The 26,377-nt window shown below is 36.6% G+C and overlaps 1 protein-coding gene across 3 annotated transcripts in view; it reads right to left on the bottom strand.

Moving 5' to 3' along the window:
- Positions 1-5,868: 5,868 nt before the first annotated feature.
- Positions 5,869-26,377, bottom strand: part of wdr17 (WD repeat domain 17) — a 73,946-nt gene continuing 53,437 nt past the window's right edge. For 2 of the 3 annotated variants that reach the window (XM_041983299.1, XM_041983301.1), the window contains 4 exons: positions 26,171-26,269; positions 7,621-7,688; positions 7,416-7,513; positions 5,869-6,345 (listed from right to left, as the gene is read on the bottom strand). In XM_041983299.1, the coding sequence (XP_041839233.1) occupies positions 6,226-6,345; positions 7,416-7,513; positions 7,621-7,688; positions 26,171-26,269 (385 nt within the window). In that variant the 3' untranslated portion in view covers positions 5,869-6,225. The remainder of the gene's footprint in view (positions 6,346-7,415; positions 7,514-7,620; positions 7,689-26,170; positions 26,270-26,377) is intronic. The other variant, XM_041983300.1, reaches the window with a different exon arrangement.

Here is a 26,377-nt window from a genome sequence, read left to right as displayed (position 1 = left end):
CAGATACAACCTCGATGTTTAGTTCTAGGAGAGGAATGCTGTCCCATTCTGCTCTGATGCAGGGGCGTTAATAGGCATAAAGCTCTGCTGGGGCACAGGCCCCCTACCACATATTCCCTGTCTCCCATACACACACACACACACACACTGCTCTGTGCCACTGACGCATTCCTATGGAAATACTAATTGAGATATAAATGAGTGTAAGAACATATTTAACAAACATGGCAGTAAAAGCATAAACACCATAACAAATGATGTCAGAACTCTTCATACACACTCCACAGTGATGGTTGGTACCTGGTTTTCAGGGTGATGGTTCAACTCATTCTGAACATTTTCATTTTTGAACATTAAAGCGTTCTGCCTATTTTTCAGTTCCACAAAGTGGTCGATCATTGACTGTGACTCAGCTTTAAGAAAGTCAGGAAGAGTTGTGTCTCGTTTGGATGATCATCGGCTTCAATTTAGGTTTGGTTGGAAGTGACTGGGTCACCTGGTTTAGAAGCTACTGGGTTTTTTTTCTCTCTCTTAAGAAATTATTATTATTAAAATCTCAATTAAAATTTAAAGCAATTCAAAAGATTTGGCACCCTGCGTGAAAACCAAAAATACGTGTTATTTCTCTCTGTTGACGTCAGAAGTCCACTTTTCTTTAGTATGAAAATATTGTTTTATGTCCTTTATGAGAATTTCTGTTTCATGGAAAGCCTGTCATTTGTTGATGGTCCCTAAACGAGATGCTGGTCACTCAGGTGCAAATGTTGAATATCCAACCTACAACTGATTTCACCGCGGTCTGACCTCCCTCTTTCTCATCTCATTTGGTTTACTTTTAAAAATAATCAAACTTCAATCAAACTTTCTTTTTAAAGCCCTTTTCATGCCAAAGGCAATACAAAGTGCTTCACAAAAAAAAAAAAAAAAAGAATTCATGCATATTAAAACCAACATCAAAACCAAAAACATCAACGGTCTCTGCAGCCCTGAGGTCCTCTGGCAGACCGTTCCACAGTCGAGGGCCGTAACAATGGAAAGAGGCCTCACCGTATGTCCTGGTCCTCACCCTTGGAACAGCTAATAGACCGCTACCAGAGGACCTCAGGGTCCGCAAAGGTTCATAATTTAAAAGCAAGTCGGATAAATAAGAGGGCCCAAGACCATTAAGACATTTATAAACTACTAAAAGAACCTTAAAATCAATCCTGAAATGCACAGGGAGCCAATGCAGTGATTGTAAGACTGGTGTAATGTGTTCCCGCCTTCTGGTCCTCGTCAGAACTTGTGCCGCCGAGTTCTGAAGTTCAGAGAGCAGGGCATAACAGTAATCTAATCTACTAGAAAGAAAAGCATCAGCACTTCCGTGCTGGCAAGGGAGAGAAATGGGTGGACTCTGGGGATGTTTTTAAGATGATAAAATCCAGTTTTTGTTATATATCTGATGTGTGGAGTAAAATTCAGCTCACAGTCGAAAAGAACGCCCAGGTTTCTCACACACAGAGGGATTAAAATGATGTAGTTTTGGTAAAATGATCTCTCTCTTGCCCTCAGGACCGATAATTAAAACTTCTGTTTTGTCCTGATTGAGCTGTAAGAAGTTCTCTGCCATCCATGACTTTATATCTAAAAGACAGTTTAAAAGGACATTAACTGGCTCCAGGTCGTCAGGAGAAACAGCGATGTAAAGCTGAGTATCATCAGCATAGCTGTGATAATCAATGCCATGTCTCCTGATGGCATCCCCAAGCGGCAACATATACAAATTAAAAAGTATCGGGCCTAAAATTGATCCTTGGGGAACCCCACATTGGATTTTATGGATTCTTGAGGAGCATGTATCCATACTTACATAAAATTGGCGATCTGTGAGATAGGAGTAAAACCATTTAAGAACAGTACCTGAGAGGCCCACCAGACTTCTCAGTCTGTCTAGTAAAATGTTGTGATCAACTGTATCAAAATCTAAAATTGATTGTTTTTGTGACGTTACGAGACCTCAAACTGCGCCATGCGCTCACCTGACACACGGAGAGCTGCGTGATGTGTGTGTGGTTCACCTGCTGCTCGCGCACGGTGACATGCAGAGACAGAATGTGTCCCTGAGCTGGATCCTCTATTTGGAGTTAACGCTCTTGCTACACATTTGAGTTCAAATATAAATCTTCTCCCGTCTGAATTATTTGAATTAACGTGTGATAAATATTTATTGTCAAAAATTGATCATAGCATTTATACTGGGGCACGTTCCCCAGTAAATGGGGCCTGACAAGGTCCCAGTGCAGGATTCTAGCTGCTCTACAGTCCTGGACCTTGGTTGCTGGATTTCTTTCTGCTTCCATGATGCTCCAGATGTTGTGTACTGGTGAAAGGTCTGGACTGCAGGCAGGCCAGATCAGCAGCCGGACTCTTCTCCTGTGAAGCCATGCTGCTGTGATGGATGCAGGATGTGGTTCAGCATCGTCTTGCTGAAATCTGCAAGACCTTCCCTGAAAGAGACGTTGTCTGGATGGAGCAGATGTTGCTCTAAAACCTCCATGTGCTTTTCAGCATTGATGGAGCTTCACAGATGTGGAAGCTGCCCACGCCATAGGCACTAATGCAGCCCCATCCCATCAGAGATGCAGCTTTTCACCTGTCCACTGATAACAAGCTGGATGCTCCCTCTCCTCTTTAGTCTGCAGGACAAGCCGTCCATGCTTTCCACAAACTAGTTCACATCTTCATCCAGGTTTCCACTTTGCCTCAGACCATTTTAAATGATCTTTGGTCCAGAGAAGATGGAAGAAGCTGGTTCTGGATCCTGTTCACATCTGGCTTCTTCTCTGCATGATGGAGCTTTAACCTGCATTAGTGGGTTTCCCAGTGAACAGACAGGCTTCTTCATAGTTGATGTTTAGATCCAGTTTATCTCAGATTGGTGAAGCTCTGTCCATCTTTCCATCTGAGAGACTCTGCCTCTCTGAAATGCTCCTTTTATACCAAGTCATGTTACTGACCTGTTGCCAGGTAACCTGATTAGTTGTCCAATGCTCCTCCAGGTGTTTGTGGTTTGTACCAGGTACTTTTCCAGCCTTTTGTTGCTCCTGTTCCAACTTTTTCCAGACGTGTTGCTGCATCAGATTCACTGAGCTCATATTTTCATCACATGGTGAAACGTCTCAGTTTCACCATCTGACATGTTGGTGATCCGCTACTGGGAATAAAATATGACCTGATGAGATTCTGGAAATCATTGCATTATGAGACCTTTTTTTGAGTTGTTTGAACAAATAAAATGAATATGAGACAGACATGGGTCTCTATCCTGGGTCACCGATCGCTGTTAGATGTTTAGCCACGAGTACATTCATCATCTCTCAGCTGAACTCGAAGGTCACCCTGCTTCTCTAATGTAAACTCCAGTGTTCTTCCTGTTTGGGTGTGCTCTTAAACACACCACAATGCCTGCAGCTCGTACAAATATTACACTTCCAGTGTTTCCTCCCAGTTAAACATGATGGTTGTGGAACAAAAAGGCAGATGCTGGATTTCTGGTTTCAGCCTCTGCTGCCGTCACCACAGCGAACAGATGAGAGCAGCAAACATCATCTCAGCTGATTTGATGCCAGCCTGACATTCCTCAGAAATCTTTAGCCTATAAACCAGCTCGTCATGTTAGTCCTTTTCCAAACCTGGACCTCATCCAGGATCCTGGGTGAAGGTCTACTTAAACAGGTTACCAGCAGGGTTCTTTCTTCCTTCCAGCTACATGATCGACAGTTTCTTTAAAAGAGTCCCAGAACAAAAAGCTACAAAATGAAGTTTTTCCACTTGGTTTCACCTTCTGTGACTGTTTAACTTCACACACTATAACAACAGGAAAGTGTGAGCACAGCTCAGAGGGAAGCATGCAATTTATCAGCCAATCACACGGCAGCATGTACTCATGTAGACGTGATGAAGACGACTTGCTGAAGTTCAACCTGAGCATCAGAGTGAGGAAGAGGATTTACGTGACTGGTTTAACAGCACAGCCTGCCTGCTGCTGACCATGTCCGTTCCTTTATGACCACGGTGTAGCATCTTCTGTGGACCCAGTAGCATTTGCAGGTCTCACAGTGTCGCTGTGAGAAGAGAAACTGATGCTGATCTCAAGCTGGATAAACATATAAATGCACTATTTTCCATCTCAGGCGCCTGTTCTGTCCAAGCATAATACTCAAACTGTGATTCATGTTTTTATTACAACCTGTTTGGATTATTGCAACGGGCTTTTGGCCGGAGTTAGCCAGACTTTTGTTTATAACTCTTTTAATGCCCACGCTCCTAGTTATTTGTCTAACTATTGCAGCCCTGCATCCCTTCTCACTCCCTCAGGTCAGCTGATCCGATGTTGTTTGTGTTTACAATAGAGCAAAAAAAAACTCAGGGGTGATCGTGCTTCTTCTCTTTTCTTTCTACCTTGTCCTGTCCAGCATGGTGGTGGCAGAATGATGTTCAGGCACTGGCCATCCAGGGCGGCCAGAGCGAAGGGCCCAGGACCCCAAAGGCCCTGAAGCCCCCCCTTCATCCTGTCTCTTATCTGAGCTCTCTCCAGTCAGTAAAAGTCAGCCCAATGTCATTTTCCGTGGTGGGTAGTAAATTCTGGAACACTCTACCACCCTCACTAAGAGAACGTCCAACATTTCCAGCCTGAACACCGTCTAAAAACACCCCGGCAACAAGTAAACATTATTACATCTTAATGTCATATTTCATGTATCATTCTTTTATTAAAAACATTTAAATTCTGTAAATAACAAATTTCATTGGTTTTTTGTGTTTTCTTTCTTTACCTGCCTATGGGACTGTTAGCTATAATCTGGCCTGCTTACATCTGTTGCTTATAGATGTTCACTGCACTGCCCCTATTAAACTGACTAATAGACTAAATAATATAGACTTGTTTCATCTTCCTCTCTTCCTCTGATGATGTGCTCTTGGGTTTCAATGCTGAATCAGCCATGCTTTCAAACGGACAGCATGGTGATATCCAGTTGCTGGCGTTCGCACTTAATGACTCAGACGTCATCAAATCGAGTCGGAAGCAGAGTTTTAGTGTCAGAAAGTTCACACCACAAAATATTCTGACCTTTAAGCCCAACAATGTTTTCTTATTTCAGGACATCTGACAAGTTTATTCATCTTACTGTTATTTCACTTGATTATAATCGGAATTTTCTCAAGTTCTGACCTGATCCTGACCAGAACCTACAGTTCCTTCTTAAAAAAATCTGTGTCTCAAAAGAAGAAATCTCACATAAATGTGCAGTGTTCACTTTATTTTAATGTTTGTTTGTTTGTTTGTTTTTTTACAATAGAGGAATTCTGCTTTATACCCTGTATGTACATGCTAATACTTTGAGGAGCAGAAATCCTACTAAAGAAGTCACACATGTCGAGTTCTCCTCACACCAAGGCTAAAACAGAAGTCTACAAAAGCCACATACTTCTCAGAAAACACTGTTGGTCACTTCGTGTTGAGCAATAAATGTTCTTTTCAGGCCAGTTTTACAACCCAGAGCCAGACGGAGCCGCCACCATGTTTGTTTGTTTGTTTGTTTTTAAGCAGCGATTCCTAAACGTCCTTTTACTTTCATTTAATTGCAGACAGAATGAACCTTTACAGAAAAACCGTGTGTTACGCGTGTTATCCACATGATGTGGCTTTGGGACGCCTCCCTGGTGAGGTGTTCCGGGCACGTCCCACCGGAAAGAGGCCCCGGGGCAGACCCAGGACACCCAGGACAGACTACATCTCTCAGCTGGCCTGGGAACGCCTCAGGATCCCTCCGGATGAGCTGGTGAATGTGGCCGGGGAGAGGAAAGTCTGGGTTTCCCTGCTTAGGCAGCTGCCCCCACGACCCAACTCTGGATAAGCGGTAGAAAATGGATGGATGGATGGGAATCTTTTCCTGCTTTATAACGTTCCCATTCCTCCTCTGAACATCTTCGATCCTCAGAGACTTTCATGGATGTTGATTCTGGACCAAACAAGGATTTCATTTCCTGTTTGAAATAAACGTTTTGTTCATTTCTAAACTTGTTAAACTGCACCAATAATTTTTCTCAAATGAAGTTGAGCTCATATTGTCTGGAATTAAACTGACGTGGGAATAAATGTAAGAGTCGCTGCTTTTTCTTTTAAATTTGAATTTTCCTGTCTCATTTCTGAGTTTTGGTTGTAATTTCCCCCTCCTCTTTGTGTTAGAAAGGGTTGATACGGAGTCCGGTTCCCAGCGGAGAGAACGGGTTGACTTTGGCCCACATCAGAGCATCGTTGAGGGAAATTGCTGATTTATTGTCCTCCAACAAAAACACTGGACCCTAAAAGCAAAGAAACAAAAGAAAGTCACACAGAGGAGGTTTTAGTCCAAAACCAGAATCCAATGAAACCCAACGAGCTGCCAAAACATGAGTAAAAATACATAAACTGAGAAGTTTGGGACTATAACACCGTGCAGGGAGATAATTACACCCGTAAGATTTCCTGAAGTAAGGAAACATATCTAGACTTTAACAGCCTCTCAAACCACCAAACATACTGAGTGGAGGTAGGTGAGGTGCTTTTACCAAAGGCCTGGATGAAGTGGGAATTGAACCACCAACCTTGCTGGACAACCTGTGCTACTACCTGAGCCACCAGCTACGTGTTCCCTGCCACGCTACCAGCTCTGGAATTCTCATTTAGTTTCTCGTTTCGGCTTCTTTTCTGTCAGAGTGAGACAGAAACTCTGAAACAAGCATCAACAGGTCGTTTCTTCTGTTTTTACTGACTTAAAATCAGCGTTTCACCACTTTTAGAATATTTCTAACTCTGTCTAACCTTTTAAAGACTGGCCCAGGAAGAAATGAGGAAAGAAGTTTATTTTTTTAACTAAAGTCTTTATTTATCCCTTTAACAAAATGTTTTAAAAAGTTATTAAAATAATTTATGTATATTTACAGTTTATTACTGTGGTGTCAAAATTATTGTAGTACGGATGGTGTCCACCAGGGGGCAGAAGACAAGCATCAGATTGTGTTTAACAAGGTTTTAAGCAAAGTTTTTACAATAAAATGATGCAAAAGGTCTCAGAAACTGGATCAGATATGGTACATACGGCATTAAAGGGTTAAAATGTAGAAATGGTTTCTGAGTTCAGGAAATCTTACCCAGTGTTTTTCCCTCTGGTGAACTGGTCCTGAAACAAGTTTTTACAGCTAAAACTGAGTGCCAAAGATAGAATATGATCTCTGAGTTTCCGTGAGATCATTTATCTGTTTACATATGTAAAATAAGTAAATGAGAAATAAAAGGAATGATTAATAACGAAACACATGCGGCTCTTTCAGAGTTTCTCTCAGAACGAGATCAGAAAGACTTCTAAGATGATGAGTGTTGCTTAAAGAAAGACCTGTATTCTGTGTCCGGTGAAACAGGACAGCTGGAGGTCCGAGTGGCTCGGCAGGTTGGAGCCCGTCACGTAGTCGGCGCCACACAGGACTAACGCTGCTGAGAGAGGAAGGAAAAGATCCCTCATCGGCTGAACCAGCAGCTCAGACATTAGCTGTCCCTCTGAGACTTTATAAGCTGGACTCTGACGAATCCAGAGCTCCTACCTGGGTCGGGCGGCTGGATTCTCCTCTGGAGGCAGCTGAACTCCTCTCTCTGACCCTCTGATGGAGTTCTGTTGGAAAGAGACACCTGTGATGCTGTGATCGGGATCACGTTCACAGCAAGCTTCAACTCACTGGCGAGAAAACCGGTCACACAGCGTCCCAGCAAGGTGCTCGGCTTGTTCCCAGCTCAGAAAAAGCATCCACGCCCGACTGGAGGATTTATCTGTTTTCATGACTTGCTTCTATGTTCTGAGCACGTCCTGCCAGCAGGAAGTGAGGACAGAATAAACAGCCTTCTTGTACTTTCTTTATACTCTTTTAAAGCATTCAGTGCGGACGACAAAGGAAGAAATTCATTGTTCAGGGAAACTTGTTTCCTTACTGGGCAAATGACAAGAAACACTTTGAATCTTGAATCTTTAAAAAAGACTTAACTTCTACAGCATTTAAAATGATACATGGACTGAAATTATACAGGACTTTTCCAGTCAGCCTGACCAACTGTCACATTCACCCACACTCATACACCGATTGGCACATCGGGAAGCAACATGAGGTTCGGTGTCTTGACCAAGGACACTGGAAGATCCACCGATCTTATTGGAAAACAACAGATTGACTCATTTCTGAGATTGCTTCCCACATTCCTAGGATTACTTTACTCATTCCTAGGATTACTTTACTCATTCCTAGGATTACTTTACTCATTCCTAAGATTACTTTACTTATTCCTTGGACTACATTACTCATTCCTAGGACTACTTTACTCATTCCTTGGATTACTTTATTCATTCATAGGATTACTTTACTCATTCATTGGATTACTTTATTCATTCGTAGGATTACTTTATTTATTCCTTGGACTACATTACTCATTCCTAGGACTACTTTACTCATTCCTAGGATTACTTTACTCATTCCTAGGATTACTTTATTCATTCATAGGATTACTTTATTTATTCCTTGGACTACTTTACCCATTCCTAGGATTACATTACTCATTCCTAGGATTACTTTACTCATTCCTAGGATTACTTTACTTATTCCTAAGATTAATTTACTCATTCCTAGGATTACTTTACTCATTCCTAAGATTACTTTACTCATTCCTAGGATTACTTTACGCATTCCTAGGATTACTTTATTCATTCCTAGGATTACTTTATTCATTCATAGGATTACTTTACCCATTCATAGGATTACTTTACTTATTCCTGGGATTACTTTGCTCATTCCTAGGATTACTTTACCGATTCTTAAGATTACTTTACTCAGTCCTAGGATTACTTTATTTATTCCTTGGACTACTTTACCCATTCCTAGGATTACATTACTCATTCCTAGGATTACTTTACTCATTCCTAGGATTACTTTACTTATTCCTAAGATTACTTTATTCATTCCTTGGATTACTTCACTCATTCCTAAGATTACTTTATTCATTCATAGGATTACTTTATTTATTCCTTGGACTACTTTACCCATTCCTAGGATTACATTACTCATTCCTAGGATTACTTTACTCATTCCTAGGATTACTTTACTTATTCCTAAGATTAATTTACTCATTCCTAGGATTACTTTACTCATTCCTAAGATTACTTTACTCATTCCTAGGATTACTTTACGCATTCCTAGGATTACTTTATTCATTCCTAGGATTACTTTATTCATTCATAGGATTACTTTACCCATTCATAGGATTACTTTACTTATTCCTGGGATTACTTTACTCATTCCTAGGATTACTTTACCGATTCTTAAGATTACTTTACTCAGTCCTAGGATTACTTTATTTATTCCTTGGACTACTTTACCCATTCCTAGGATTACATTACTCATTCCTAGGATTACTTTACTCATTCCTAGGATTACTTTACTTATTCCTAAGATTACTTTATTCATTCCTTGGATTACTTCACTCATTCCTAAGATTACTTTATTCATTCATAGGATTACTTTATTTATTCCTTGGACTACTTTACCCATTCCTAGGATTACATTACTCATTCCTAGGATTACTTTACTCATTCCTAGGATTACTTTACTTATTCCTAAGATTAATTTACTCATTCCTAGGATTACTTTACTCATTCCTAAGATTACTTTACTCATTCCTAGGATTACTTTACGCATTCCTAGGATTACTTTATTCATTCCTAGGATTACTTTATTTATTCATAGGATTACTTTACCCATTCATAGGATTACTTTACTTATTCCTGGGATTACTTTACTCAGTCCTAGGATTACTTTATTTATTCCTTGGACTACTTTACCCATTCCTAGGATTACATTACTCATTCCTAGGATTACTTTACTCATTCCTAGGATTACTTTACTTATTCCTAAGATTACTTTATTCATTCCTAGGATTACTTCACTCATTCCTAAGATTACTTTATTCATTCATAGGATTACTTTATTTATTCCTTGGACTACTTTACCCATTCCTAGGATTACATTACTAATTCCTAGGATTACTTTACTTATTCCTAAGATTAATTTACTCATTCCTAGGATTACTTGACTCATTCCTAAGATTACTTTACTCATTCCTAGGATTACTTTACGCATTCCTAGGATTAATTTATTCATTCCTAGGATTACTTTATTTATTCATAGGATTACTTTACCCATTCATAGGATTACTTTACTTATTCCTGGGATTACTTTACTCATTCCTAGGATTACTTTACCGATTCTTAAGATTACTTTACTCAGTCCTAGGATTACTTTATTTATTCCTTGGACTACTTTACCCATTCCTAGGATTACATTACTCATTCCTAGGATTACTTTACTCATTCCTAGGATTACTTTACTTATTCCTAAGATTACTTTATTCATTCCTAGGATTACTTCACTCATTCCTAAGATTACTTTATTCATTCATAGGATTACTTTATTTATTCCTTAGACTACTTTACTCATTCCTAGGATTACTTTCTCATTCCTAGGACTACTTTACTCATTCCTAGGATTACTTTATTCATTCATTGGATTACTTTACTCATTCCTTGGATTACTTTACTCATTCCTAGGATTAATTTACTCAGTCCTAGGATTACTTTAGTCATTCATAGGATTACTTTCTCATTCTTAGGACTACTTTACTCATTCCTAGGACTACTTTACTCATTCCAAGGATTACTTTACTCATTCCTAAGATTACTTTACTCATTCCTAGGACTACTTTACGCATTCCTAGGATTACTTTGTTCATTCCTAGGATTACTTTACTCATTCCTAGGACTACTTTACGCATTCCGAGGATTACTTTGTTCATTCCTAGGATTACTTTACTCATTCATTTGATTACTTTATTCATTCATAGAAATAATTTATTTATTCCTTGGACTGCTTTACTCATTCCTAGGACTACCTTACTCATTCCAAGGATTACTTTACCCATTCCTAGGATTACTTTACTCATATCTAGGATTACTTTACTTATTCCTAGGACTACTTTACTCATTCCTAGGACTACTTTACTCATTCCAAGGATTACTTTCCTCATTCATAGGATTACTTTATTTATTCCTTGCACTACTTTGCTCATTCCTGGGACTACTTTACTCATTCCTAGGATTACGTTATTCATTCATTGGATTACTTTACTCATTCCTTGGATTACTTTGCTCATTCCTAGGATTAATTTACTCAGTCCTAGGATTACTTTACTCATTCCTAGGATTACTTTTTCATTCCTAGGACTACTTTACTCATTCCTAGCATTACTTTATTCATTCATTGGATTACTTTACTCATTCCTTGGATTACTTTACTCATTCCTAGGATTAATTTACTCAGTCCTAGAATTACTTTACTCATTCCTAGGATTACTTTCTCATTCCTAGGACTACTTTACTCATTCCTTGGATTACTTTACTCATTCCTAGGATTACTTTTTCATTCATAGGAATACTTTATTTATTCCTTGGACTACTTTACTCATTGCTAGGACTTCCTTACTCATTCCTAGGATTACTTCATTCATTCATTGGATCGATTTACTCAGTCCTAGGATTACTTTAATCATTCCTAGGACTACTTTACTCATTCCTTGGATTACTTTAGTCATTCCTAGGATTACTTTATTCATTCACTGGATTACTTTATTCATTCATAGGATTACTTTATTTCTTCCTTGGACTAATTTACTCATTCCTAGGATTACTTCACTCATTCCTAAGATTACTTTACTCATTCCTAGGATTACTTTACTCATTCCTAGGATTACTTTACTCATTCCTAAGATTACTTTACACATTCCTAGGATTACTTTACTCATTCCTAGGATTACTTTACTCATTCCTAGGACTACTTTACTCATTCCTAGGACTACTTTACTCATTCCTTGGATTACTTTATTCATTCCTAGGATTACTTTACTCATTCCTAGGACTACTTTACGCATTCCTAGGATTACTTTGTTCATTCCTAGGATTACTTTACTCATTCATTTGATTACTTTATTCATTCATAGGAATAATTTATTTATTCCTTGGACTGCTTCCCTCATTCCTAGGACTACCTTACTCATTCCTAGGATTACTTTACCCATTCCTAGGATTACTTTACTCATATCTAGGATTACTTTACTTATTCCTAGGACTACTTTACTCATTCCTAGGACTACTTTACTCATTCCTTGGATTACTTTGCTCATTCCTAGGATTAATTTACTCAGTCCTAGGATTACTTTACTCATTCCTAGGATTACTTTTTCATTCCTAGGACTACTTTACTCATTCATTGGATTACTTTATTCATTCATTGGATTACTTTACTCATTCCTAGCATTACTTTACTCATTCCTAGGATTACTTTCTCATTCCTAGGACTACTTTACTCATTCCTTGGATTACTTTACTCATTCCTAGGATTACTTTTTCATTCATAGGAATACTTTATTTATTCCTTGGACTACTTTACTCATTGCTAGGACTTCCTTACTCATTCCTAGGATTACTTCATTCATTCATTGGATCGATTTACTCAGTCCTAGGATTACTTTACTCATTCCCAGGACTACTTTACTCATTCCTTGGATTACTTTAGTCATTCCTAGGACTACTTTATTCATTCACTGGATTACTTTATTCATTCATAGGATTACTTTATTTCTTCCTTGGACTAATTTACTCATTCCTAGGATTACTTTACTCATTCCTAGGACTACTTTACTCATTCCTAGGTCTACTTGACTCATTCCTAGGACTACTTTACTCATTCCTTGGATTACTTTACTCATTCCTAGGATTACTTTATTCATTCATTGGATTACTTTACTCATTCCAAGGATTACTTTAATCATTCCTAGAATTAATTTACTCAGTGCTAGGATTACTTTACTCATTCCTAAGATAACTTTATTCATTCATAGGATTACTTTATTTATTCTTTGGACTACTTTACTCATTCCTAGGACTACTTTACTCATTCCTAGGATTACTTTACTCATTCCTAAGATTACTTTACTCATTCCTAGGATTACTTTATTCATTCCTAGAATTAATTTACTCATTCCTAGGATTACATTACTCATTCCTAGGACTACTTTACTCATTCCTAGGATTACTTTACCCATTCCTTGGATTACTTTCTCATTCCTAGGACTACTTTACTCATTCCTAGGACTACTTTACGCATTCCTTGGATTACTTTACTCATTCCTAGGATTACTTTACTCATTCCTAGGATTACTGTATTCATTCACTGGATTACTTTATTCATTCATAGGATTACTTTATTTATTTCTTGGACTACTTTACTCATTCCTAGAACTACTTTACTCATTCCTAGGATTACTTTACTCATTCCTAAGATTACTTTACTCATTCCTAGGATTACTTTAATCATTCCTAGAATTAATTTACTCAGTGCTAGGATTACTTTACTCATTCCTTAGATTACTTTACTCATTCCTAGGATTACTTTACTCAGTCCTAGGATTACTTTACTCATTCCTAGGATTACTTTACTCATTCCTAGGACTACTTCACTCATTCCTTGGATTACTTTCCTCATTCCTAGGATTACTTTATTCATTCACTGGATTACTTTATTCATTCATAGGATTACTTTATTTCTTCCTTGGACTAATTTACTCATTCCTAGGATTACTTTACTCATTCCTAAGATTACTTTACTCATTCCTTGGATTACTTTACTCATTCCTCGGATTACTTTACTCATTCCTAGGATTACTTTATTCATTCATTGGATTACTTTATTTATTTCATGGACTATTTTACCCATTCCTAGGATTACATTACTCATTCCTAGGATTACTTAATTCAATCATTGGATTACTTTATTTATTCCTTGGAATACTTTACCCATTCCTAGTATTACATTGCTCATTCCTAGGATTACTTTATTCATTCATAGGATTACTTTATTTATTCCTTCGACTACTTTACCCATTCCTAGGATTACATTACTCATTTCTATGATTACTTTACTCATTCCTGGGATTACTTTACTCATTCCTACGATTAATTTACTCATTCCTAGGATTACTTTACTCATTTATAGGATTACTTTACACATTCCTAGGATAACTTTACTCATTTCTAGGATTACTTTACTCATTCCTAAGGCTACTTTACTCATTCCTAGGACTACTTTACTCATTCCTTGGATTACTTTTTTCATTCCTAGGATAACTTTACTCATTAATTGGATTACTTTATTCATTCCTAGGATTACTTTATTTATTCCTTGGACTACTTTACTCATTCCTAGGACTACTTCACTCATTCCTAGGATTACTTTACCCATTCCTAGGATTACTTTACTCATTCCTTGGATTACTTTCTCATTCCTAGGACTACTTCACTCATTCCTAGGACTACTTTACTCATTCCTTGGATTACTTTACTCATTCCTAGTATTACTTTATTCATTCCTAGGATTACTTTACTCATTCCTAGGATTACTTTCTCATTCCTAGGACTACTTTACTCATTGCTAGGACTACTTTACTCATTCCTTGGATTACTTTCTCATTCCTAGGACTACTTCACTCATTCCTAGGACTACTTTACTCATTCCTTGGATTACTTTACTCATTCCTAGTATTACTTTATTCATTCCTAGGATTACTTTACTCATTCCTAAGATTACTTTACTCATTCCTAGGATTACTTTATTCATTCATAGGATTACTTTATTTATTCCTTAAACTACTTTACCCATTCCTGGGATTACTTTACTTATTCCTAGGATTAGTTTACTCATTCCTTAGATTACTTTACTCATTCCTAACATTACTTTACTCATTCCTAGGACTACTTTATGCATTGTAGGATTACTTTATTCATTCCTAGGATTACTTTATTCATTCATAGGATTACTTTACTCATTCCTAGGATTACTTTACTCATTCCTAGGATTACTTTACTCATTGCTAGGACTACTTTACTCATTCCTAGGACTACTTTACTCATTCCTTGGATTACTTTACTCATTCCTATGACTACTTTACTCATTCCTTGGATTACTTTACTCATTCCAAGGATTACTTTACTCATTCCTAGGACTACTTTACTCATTCCTATGACTACTTTACTCATTCCTTGGATTACTTTATTCATTCCTAGGACTACTTTACTCATTCCTTGGATTACTTTATTAATTCCTAGGATTACTTTACTCATTCATTGGATTACTTTATTCATTCCTAGGATTACTTTATTTATTCCTTGGACTACTTTACTCATTCCTAGGACTACTTTACTCATTCCTAGGATTACTTCACTCATTCCTAGGTCTACTTTACTCATTCCTAGTACTACTTTACTCATTCCTTGGATTACTTTACTCATTCCTAGGATTACTTTATTCATTCATTGGATTACTTTACTCATTCCAAGGATTACTTTAATCATTCCTAGAATTAATTTACTCAGTCCCAGGATTACTTTACTCATTCCTTGGATTACTTTACTCATTCCTAGGATTACTTTAATCATTCCTAGAATTAATTTACTCAGTAATAGGATTACTTTACTCATTCCTTGGATTACTTTACTCATTCCTAGGACTACTTTACTCATTCCTAGGATTACTTTACTCATTCCTAAGATTACTTTACTCATTCCTAGGATTGCTTTATTCATTCCTAGAATTAATTTACTCAGTGCTAGGATTACTTTACTCATTCCTAGGATTACTTTCTCATTCCTAGGACTACTTTACTCATTCCTAGGATTACTTTACTCATTCCTTGGATTACTTTCTCATTCCTAGGACTACTTTACTCATTCCTAGGACTACTTTACGCATTCCTTGGATTACTTTACTCATTCCTAGGATTACTTTACTCATTCCTAGGATTACTGTATTCATTCACTGGATTACTTTATTCATTCATAGGATTACTTTATTTATTCCTTGGACTACTTTCTTCATTCCTAGAACTACTTTACTCATTCCTAGGATTACTTTACTCATTCCTAAGATTACTTTACTCATTCCTAGGATTACTTTAATCATTCCTAGAATTAATTTACTCAGTGCTAGGATTACTTTACTCATTCCTTGGATTACTTTACTCATTCCTAGGATTACTTTACTCAGCCCTAGGATTACTTTACTCATTCCTAGGATTACTTTACTCATTCCTAGGACTACTTCACTCATTCCTTGGATTACTTTCCTCATTCCTAGGATTACTTTATTCATTCACTGGATTACTTTATTCATTCATAGGATTACTTTATTTCTTCCTTGGACTAATTTACTCATTCCTAGGATTACTTTACTCATTCCTAGGATTACTTTACTCATTCCTAGGATTACTTTATTCATTCATTGGATTACTTTATTTATTCCATGGACTATTTTACCCATTCCTAGGATTACATTACTCATTCCTAGGATTACTTTAATCATTCCTAGGATTAATTTACTCAGTCCTAGGATTACTTTACTCAGTCCTTGGATTACTTTACTCATTCCTAGGATTACTTTACTCATGCATAGGACTACTTTACTCATTCCTGGGATTACTTTACTCATTCCTAAGATTACGTTGCGCATTCCAAGGACTACTTTACTCATTCCTAGGATTACTTTACTCATTCCTAAGATTAATTTACTCATTCCTAGGATTACTTTATTCAGTCATTGGATTACTTTACTCATTCCTTGGAATACTTTACTCATTCCTAGGATTAATTTACTCAGTCCTAGGATTACTTTACTCATTCCTAGGATTACTTTCTCATTCCTAGGACTACTTTACTCATTCCTAGGACTACTTTACTCATTCCTTAGATTACTTTACTCATTCCTAGGATTACTTTATTCATTCACTGGATTACTTTATGCATTCATAGGATTACTTTATTTATTCCTTGGACTACTTTACTCATTCCTAGGACTACTTTACTCATTCCTAGGATTACTTTACTCATTGCTAGGATTAATTTACTCAGTCCTAGGATTACTTTACTCATTCCTTGGATTACTTTACTCATTCCTAGGATTACTTTACTCATTCCTAGGATTACTTTACTCATTCCTAGGACTAGTTTGCTCATTCCTAGGATTACTTTACTCATTCCTAGTATTACTTTACGCATTCCTTGGATTACTTTACTCATTCCTAGGATTACTTTACTCATTCCTAGGATTACTGTATTCATTCACTGGATTACTTTATTCATTCATAGGATTACTTTATTTATTCCTTGGACTACTTTCTTCATTCCTAGAACTACTTTACTCATTCCTAGGATTACTTTACTCATTCCTAAGATTACTTTACTCATTCCTAGGATTACTTTAATCATTCCTAGAATTAATTTACTCAGTGCTAGGATTACTTTACTCATTCCTTGGATTACTTTACTCATTCCTAGGATTACTTTACTCAGCCCTAGGATTACTTTACTCATTCCTAGGATTACTTTACTCATTCCTAGGACTACTTCACTCATTCCTTGGATTACTTTCCTCATTCCTAGGATTACTTTATTCATTCACTGGATTACTTTATTCATTCATAGGATTACTTTATTTCTTCCTTGGACTAATTTACTCATTCCTAGGATTACTTTACTCATTCCTAGGATTACTTTACTCATTCCTAGGATTACTTTATTCATTCATTGGATTACTTTATTTATTCCATGGACTATTTTACCCATTCCTAGGATTACATTACTCATTCCTAGGATTACTTTAATCATTCCTAGGATTAATTTACTCAGTCCTAGGATTACTTTACTCAGTCCTTGGATTACTTTACTCATTCCTAGGATTACTTTACTCATGCATAGGACTACTTTACTCATTCCTGGGATTACTTTACTCATTCCTAAGATTACGTTGCGCATTCCAAGGACTACTTTACTCATTCCTAGGATTACTTTACTCATTCCTAAGATTAATTTACTCATTCCTAGGATTACTTTATTCAGTCATTGGATTACTTTACTCATTCCTTGGAATACTTTACTCATTCCTAGGATTAATTTACTCAGTCCTAGGATTACTTTACTCATTCCTAGGATTACTTTCTCATTCCTAGGACTACTTTACTCATTCCTAGGACTACTTTACTCATTCCTTAGATTACTTTACTCATTCCTAGGATTACTTTATTCATTCACTGGATTACTTTATGCATTCATAGGATTACTTTATTTATTCCTTGGACTACTTTACTCATTCCTAGGACTACTTTACTCATTCCTAGGATTACTTTACTCATTGCTAGGATTAATTTACTCAGTCCTAGGATTACTTTACTCATTCCTTGGATTACTTTACTCATTCCTAGGATTACTTTACTCATTCCTAGGATTACTTTACTCATTCCTAGGACTAGTTTGCTCATTCCTAGGATTACTTTACTCATTCCTAGTATTACTTTACTCATTCCTAGGACTACTTTACTCATTCCTAGGATTACTTTATTCATTCATTGGATTACTTTACTCATTCCTTGGATTACTTTACTCATTCCTAGGACTACTTTAATCATTCCTAGGACTACTTTACTCATTCCTTGGATTACTTTACTCATTCCTAGGATTACTTTACTCATTCCTAACATTACTTTACTCATTCCTAGGACTACTTTATGCATTGCTAGGATTACTTTATTCATTCCTAGGATTACTTTATTCATTCATAGGATTACTTTACCCATTCCTAGGATTATTTTACTCATTCCTAGGATTACTTTACTCATTGCTAGGACTACTTTACTCATTCCTAGGACTACTTTACTCATTCCTTGGATTACTTTACTCATTCCTATGACTACTTTACTCATTCCTTGGATTACTTTATTAATTCCTAGGATTACTTTACTCATTCATTGGATTACTTTATTCATTCCTAGGATTACTTTATTTATTCCTTGGACTACTTTACTCATTCCTAGGACTACTTTACTCATTCCTATGATTACTTCACTCATTCCTAGGTCTACTTTACTCATTCCTAGTACTACTTTACTCATTGCTTGGATTACTTTACTCATTCCTAGGATTACTTTATTCATTCATTGGATTACTTTACTCATTCCAAGGATTACTTTAATCATTCCTAGAATTAATTTACTCAGTCCCAGGATTACTTTACTCATTCCTTGGATTACTTTACTCATTCCTAGGATTACTTTAATCATTCCTAGAATTAATTTACTCAGTGCTAGGATTACTTTACTCATTCCTTGGATTACTTTACTCATTCCTAGGATTACTTTACTCAGTCCTAGGATTACTTTACTCATTCCTAGGATTACTTTACTCATTCCTATGACTACTTTACTCATTCCTTGGATTACTTTCCTCATTCCTATGATTACTTTATTCATTCACTGGATTACTTTATTCATTCATAGGATTACTTTATTTCTTCCTTGGATTACTTTATTCATTCACTGGATTACTTTATTCATTCATAGGATTACTTTATTTCTTCCTTGGACTAATTTACTCATTCCTAGGATTACTTTACTCATTCCTAAGATTACTTTACTCATTCCTAGGATTACTTCACTCATTCCTAGGATTACTTTACTCATTCCTAGAATTACTTTATTCATTCATTGGATTACTTTATTTATTCCATGGACTATTTTACCCACTCCTAGGATTACATTACTCATTCCTAGGATTACTTTAATCATTCCTAGGATTAATTTACTCAGTCCTAGGATTACTTTACTCAGTCCTTGGATTACTTTACTCATTCCTAGGATTACTTTACTCATTCCTAGGACTACTTTACTCATGCATAGGACTACTTTACTCATTCCTGGGATTACTTTACTCATTCCTAAGATTACGTTGCGCATTCCTAGGACTACTTTACTCATTCCTAGGATTACTTTACTCATTCCTAAGATTACTTTACTCATTCCTAGGATTACTTTACTCATTCCTAGGATTAATTTACTCATTCCTAGGATTACTTTATTCATTCAGTGGATTACTTTACTCATTCCAAGGATTACTTTAATCATTCCTAGAATTAATTTACTCAGTCCCAGGATTACTTTACTCATTCCTTGGATTACGTTACTCATTCCTAGGATTACTTTAATCATTCCTAGAATTAATTTACTCAGTAATAGGATTACTTTACTCATTCCTTGGATTACTTTACTCATTCCTAGGATTACTTTACTCAGTCCTAGGATTACTTTACTCATTCCTAGGATTACTTTACTCATTCCTATGACTACTTTACTCATTCCTTGGATTACTTTCCTCATTCCTAGGATTACTTTATTCATTCACTGGATTACTTTATTCATTCATAGGATTACTTTATTTCTTCCTTGGACTAATTTACTCATTCCTAGGATTACTTTACTCATTCCTAAGATTACTTTACTCATTCCTAGGATTACTTTACTCATTCCTAGGATTAATTTACTCATTCCTAGGATTACTTTATTCAGTCATTGGATTACTTTACTCATTCCTTGGAATACTGTACTCATTCCTAGGATTAATTTACTCAGTCCTAGGATTACTTTACTCATTCCTAGGATTACTTTCTCATTCCTAGGACTACTTTACTCATTCCTAGGACTACTTCACTCTCTCCTTAGATTACTTTACTCATTCCTAGGATTACTTTATTCATTCACTGGATTACTTTATGCATTCATAGGATTACTTTATTTATTCCTTGGACTACTTTACTCATTCCTAGGACTACTTTACTCATTCCTAGGATTACTTTACTCATTGCTAGGATTAATTTACTCAGTCCTAGGATTACTTTACTCATTCCTTGGATTACTTTACTCATTCCTAGGATTACTTTACTCATTCCTAGGACTACTTTACTCATTCCTAGGATTACTTTACTCATTCCTAGTATTACTTTACTCATTCCTGGGACTACTTTACTCATTCCTAGGATTACTTCATTCATTCATTGGATTACTTTACTCATTCCTTGGATTACTTTACTCATTCCTAGGACTACTTTACTCATTCCTAGGACTACTTTACTCATTCCTTGGATTACTTTACTCATTCCTAGGATTACTTTACTCATTCCTAGGATTACTTTATTCATTCATAGGATTACTTTATTTATTCCTTAAACTACTTTACCCATTCCTAGGATTACATTACTCATTCCTATGCTTACTTTACTCATTCCTGGGATTACTTTACTCATTCCTAGGATTACTTTACTCATTCCTAGGATTACTTTACTCATTCCTAACATTACTTTACTCATTCCTAGGACTACTTTATGCATTGCTAGGATTACTTTATTCATTCCTAGGATTACTTTATTCCTTCATAGGATTACTTTACTCATTCCTATGATTACTTTACTCATTCCTAGGATTACTTTACTCATTGCTAGGACTACTTTACTCATTTCTAGGACTACTTTACTCATTCCTTGGATTACTTTACTCATTCCTATGACTACTTTACTCATTCCTTGGATTACTTTACTCATTCCAAGGATTACTTTACTCATTCCTAGGACTACTTTACTAATTCCTATGACTACTTTACTCATTCCTTGGATTACTTTATTCATTCCTAGGACTACTTTACTCATTCCTTGGATTACTTTATTAATTCCTAGGATTACTTTACTCATTCATTGGATTACTTTATTCATTCCTAGGATTACTTTATTTATTCCTTGGACTACTTTACTCATTCCTAGGACTACTTTACTCATTCCTAGGATTACTTCACTCATTCCTACGTCTACTTTACTCATTCCTAGTACTACTTTACTCATTCCTTGGATTACTTTACTCATTCCTAGGATTACTTTATTCATTCATTGGATTACTTTACTCATTCCAAGGATTACTTTAATCATTCCTAGAATTAATTTACTCAGTCCCAGGATTACTTTACTCATTCCTTGGATTACTTTACTCATTCCTAGGATTACTTTAATCATTCCTAGAATTAATTTACTCAGTGCTAGGATTACTTTACTCATTCCTTGGATTACTTTACTCATTCCTAGGATTACTTTACTCAGTCCTAGGATTACTTTACTCATTCCTAGGATTACTTTACTCATTCCTATGACTACTTTACTCATTCCTTGGATTACTTTCCTCATTCCTAGGATTACTTTATTCATTCACTGGATTACTTTATTCATTCATAGGATTACTTTATTTCTTCCTTGGACTAATTTACTCATTCCTAGGATTACTTTACTCATTCCTAGGATTACTTTATTCATTCATTGGATTACTTTATTTATTCCATGGACTACTTTACCCATTCCTAGGATTACATTACTCATTCCTAGGATTACTTTAATCATTCCTAGGATTTATTTACTCAGTCCTAGGATTACTTTACTCAGTCCTTGGATTACTTTACTCATTCCTAGGATTACTTTACTCATTCCTAGGACTACTTTACTCATGCATAGGACTACTTTACTCATTCCTGGGATTACTTTACTCATTCCTAAGATTACTTTACGCATTCCTAGGACTACTTTACTCTTTCCTAGGATTACTTTACTCATTCCTAAGATTACTTTACTCATTCCTAGGATTACTTTACTCATTCCTTGGATTAATTTACTCATTCCTAGGATTACTTTATTCAGTCATTGGATTACTTTACTCAGTCCTAGGATTACTTTACTCATTCCTTGGATTACTTTACTCATTCCTAGGATTACTTTACTCATTCCTAGGATTACTTTACTCATTCCTATGACTACTTTACTCATTCCTAGGATTACTTTACGCATTCCTAGGATTACTTTACTCATTCCTAGGACTACTTTACTCATTCCTAGGATTACTTCATTCATTCATTGGATTACTTTACTCATTCCTTGGATTACTTTACTCATTCCTAGGATTACTTTACTCATTCCTAGGACTACTTTACTCATTCCTAGGATTACTTTACTCATTCCTAGGATTACTTTACTCATTCCTAGGACTACTTTACTCATTCCTAGGATTACTTCATTCATTCATTGGATTACTTTACTCATTCCTTGGATTACTTTACTCATTCCTAGGATTAATTTACTCAGTCCCAGGATTACTTTACTCTTTCCTTGGATTACTTTACTCATTCCTAGGATTACTTTACTCATTCCTAGATGAAGTGGGCTGCTATCGTCTGGTTTTTAATGAAAGTAATGTGGTTTTCTTTAAGGAGGAGATAACATTTACATGTTCTACCTTGTTCCAGGTGAATTTTCTCTGACACAGTAACACATATCTTGATTCTGACTCTTCTGTAGTAATCTCACATGTCTTAGCTTTGTGTAGAAATGATGATTATATATACAGCCCTGGCAGTTGTGAAGATATACTTAATTTATTTTGGGTTATTGTTCCAGACAGGGAAAAAGAAAAGCTTTGTCAAAATGAGGTTAAATGCACCATCAAACATCAACATTTTTATTTTAAAGTGGTCATCTTGTCTGTAGTGTCTCCTCGCTGCCTGCCATCCATCCAGTGTCTCCTCATCTGGAAGTCCTCCAGACTGATCTTCAGTCATCAAATCTCTTCCAATCCATCACAGCCCTCTTTATCATCAGTCAGGGCAACACGTCCCAAAGAAGCTGCTTTTCATAGTTTCCATGGTAACTGACCTCATAATAGTTCCTCTTTAGTATCCAGCTTGTCATCGTCACAGCATCACTTCCAGTGGTGAGTCAAGGAGGAACCTCAGGAGCATCAACTTCGCCGTGGACAGAATGATGTGGCTTGGTAATTTCTGTGTTTTTATGAACTTCTTTGGGTTATTAACGCTTAACACTCCAGCAGATCTCCCCAAGGTCTACCTCCACCACCAGGAGCGGTGGTGTGTAGCTCTGTGGGGTAAATGTGATGGATAGCTACCTCTTAAGATGATCTACGGAAGTTTTCCAGGCATTTCTATTGGGTCCAGGAGGTTCACAATCCAGCCACTAAATGTAGTTTTATTCAGAGACTCTATCTGGTAAATCCACAATGATCCATGATAACAGCATTATTTATCACATTTCACCATAAAAACATCACCATCACTACTATGTTGCTAAGAGACCTCTATTTAGACCTGGACATGATGATGAAGCAGCTTCCTGTCAGACTTTCCACCAATCAGAGAGCTTAGATTGATGGTAACGTCCAATCAGGAGCAGCCAAAGATCAACCAGTGAGCAGAAAGTTCTATGTGTGTGTGAAAAGAAGAAAAATAATGCTCCTCTATGGCTGGAATAAAGCCAAGAAGACGTTTCTGATGCACGGTGGCGCCACAAAGCAGCTGAGCTGGAGTTGGTTTAGTGAGGATAGCAGGTAAATAATAGCAGGAATAACTGGAAATGAGGAAAAAGTGGAAACATGGAAATAGTTTCTGTTGTGTGTTTGTTTCAATAACAATATTTTTCTCCTGAAAGCCAAGACTTGAGAGAACGATGAGATGAGAAAAGGTTTGGTCACTGTTGATCTGTGTGTTATTTCTACAAAGTTCTGTTAGTAATAAATTCTGCTTTCTTCTTCTGGTCGACCTTTATGCTGCTAAATCTATTCATACATTCATTTTACATCATTTTACCTCCCAGTCTCACAGCTGCTACACACTGGTTTATACTGGGATTAAAAGCTGTTACAGACTGGTTTATACTGGGATTAATAGCTGCTACAGACTGGTTTATACTGGGATTAATAGCTGCTACAGACTGGTTTATACTGGGGTTAAAAGCTGCTACAGACTGGTTTATACTGGGATTAAAAGCTGCTACAGACTGGTTTATACTGGGATTAAAAGCTGTTACACACTGGTTTATACTGGGATTAATAGCTGCTACACACTGGTTTATACTGGGATTAAAAGCTGCTACACACTGGTTTATACTGGGATTAAAAGCTGCTACACACTGGTTTATACTGGGATTAAAAGCTGCTACAGACTGGTTTATACTGGGATTAAAAGCTGCTACAGACTGGTTTATACTGGGATTAAAAGCTGCTACAGAATGGTTTATACTGGGATTAAAAGCTGTTACAGACTGGTTTATACTGGGATTAATAGCTGCTACACACTGGTTTATACTGGGATTAAAAGCTGCTACAGACTGGTTTATACTGGGATTAATAGCTGCTACAGAATGGTTTATACTGGGATTAAAAGCTGCTACAGTCTGGTTTATACTGGGATTAAAAGCTGTTACAGACTGGTTTATACTGGGATTAATAGCTGCTACACACTGGTTTATACTGGGATTAAAAGCTGCTACACACTGGTTTATACTGGGATTAAAAGCTGCTACAGACTGGTTTACACTGGGATTAAAAGCTGCTACAGACTGGTTTATACTGGGATTAAAAACTACTACACACTGGTTTATACTGGGATTAAAAGCTGCTACACACTGGTTTATACTGGGATTAAAAGCTGCTACACACTGGTTTATACTGGGATTAAAAGCTGCTACACACTGGTTTATACTGGGATTAAAAGCTGCTACAGGCTGGTTTATACTGGGATTAAAAACTACTACACACTGGTTTATACTGGGATTAAAAGCTGCTACAGACTGGTTTATACTGGGATTAAAAGCTGCTACAGACTGGTTTATACTGGGATTAAAAGCTGCTACAGACTGGTTTATACTGGGATTAAAAGCTGCTACAGACTGGTTTATGCTGGGATTAAAAGCTGCTACAGACTGGTTTATGCTGGGATTAAAAGCTGCTACAGACTGGTTTATACTGGGATTAAAAGCTGCTACATACTGGTTTATACTGGGATTAAAAGCTGCTACACACTGGTTTATACTGGGATTAAAAGCTGCTACAGACTGGTTTATACTGGGATTAAAAGCTGCTACAGACTGGTTTATACTGGGATTAAAAGCTGCTACAGACTGGTTTATACTGGGATTAAAAGCTGCTACAGACTGGTTTATACTGGGATTAAAAGCTGCTACACACTGGTTTATACTGGGATTAAAAGATGCCACAGACTGGTTTACAAAAAACAACCAGACGGGCCAAAAGTGGTATAAAATGATTTGGAGTTTTAAGGGTTAGTTGTGTTTGTTTGTGACTTACATGCTGTTGGTTTGTGTGCAGGACCTCCAGGTGTCCAGCTCTAGAGACAACTGCTCGATCTTCGGCGGAACACACACCTCCCTCCTCTTCAACAGCTGACTGAAAAACAGACAGAAAAACCTTCACACACACCCATCAATTCCACCCAGAGTGGGTCGATCGTCTGAGAGGATTAACTAAATTATTCTCCTGAAATAAACATATCAC

This window comes from Melanotaenia boesemani, chromosome 4, assembly GCF_017639745.1.
Source record: "Melanotaenia boesemani isolate fMelBoe1 chromosome 4, fMelBoe1.pri, whole genome shotgun sequence".
Lineage (NCBI taxonomy): Eukaryota > Metazoa > Chordata > Actinopteri > Atheriniformes > Melanotaeniidae > Melanotaenia > Melanotaenia boesemani.
The sequence above is the reverse complement of the archived record's forward strand: the minus strand, read 5'-3'. Positions and strand labels throughout refer to the sequence as shown.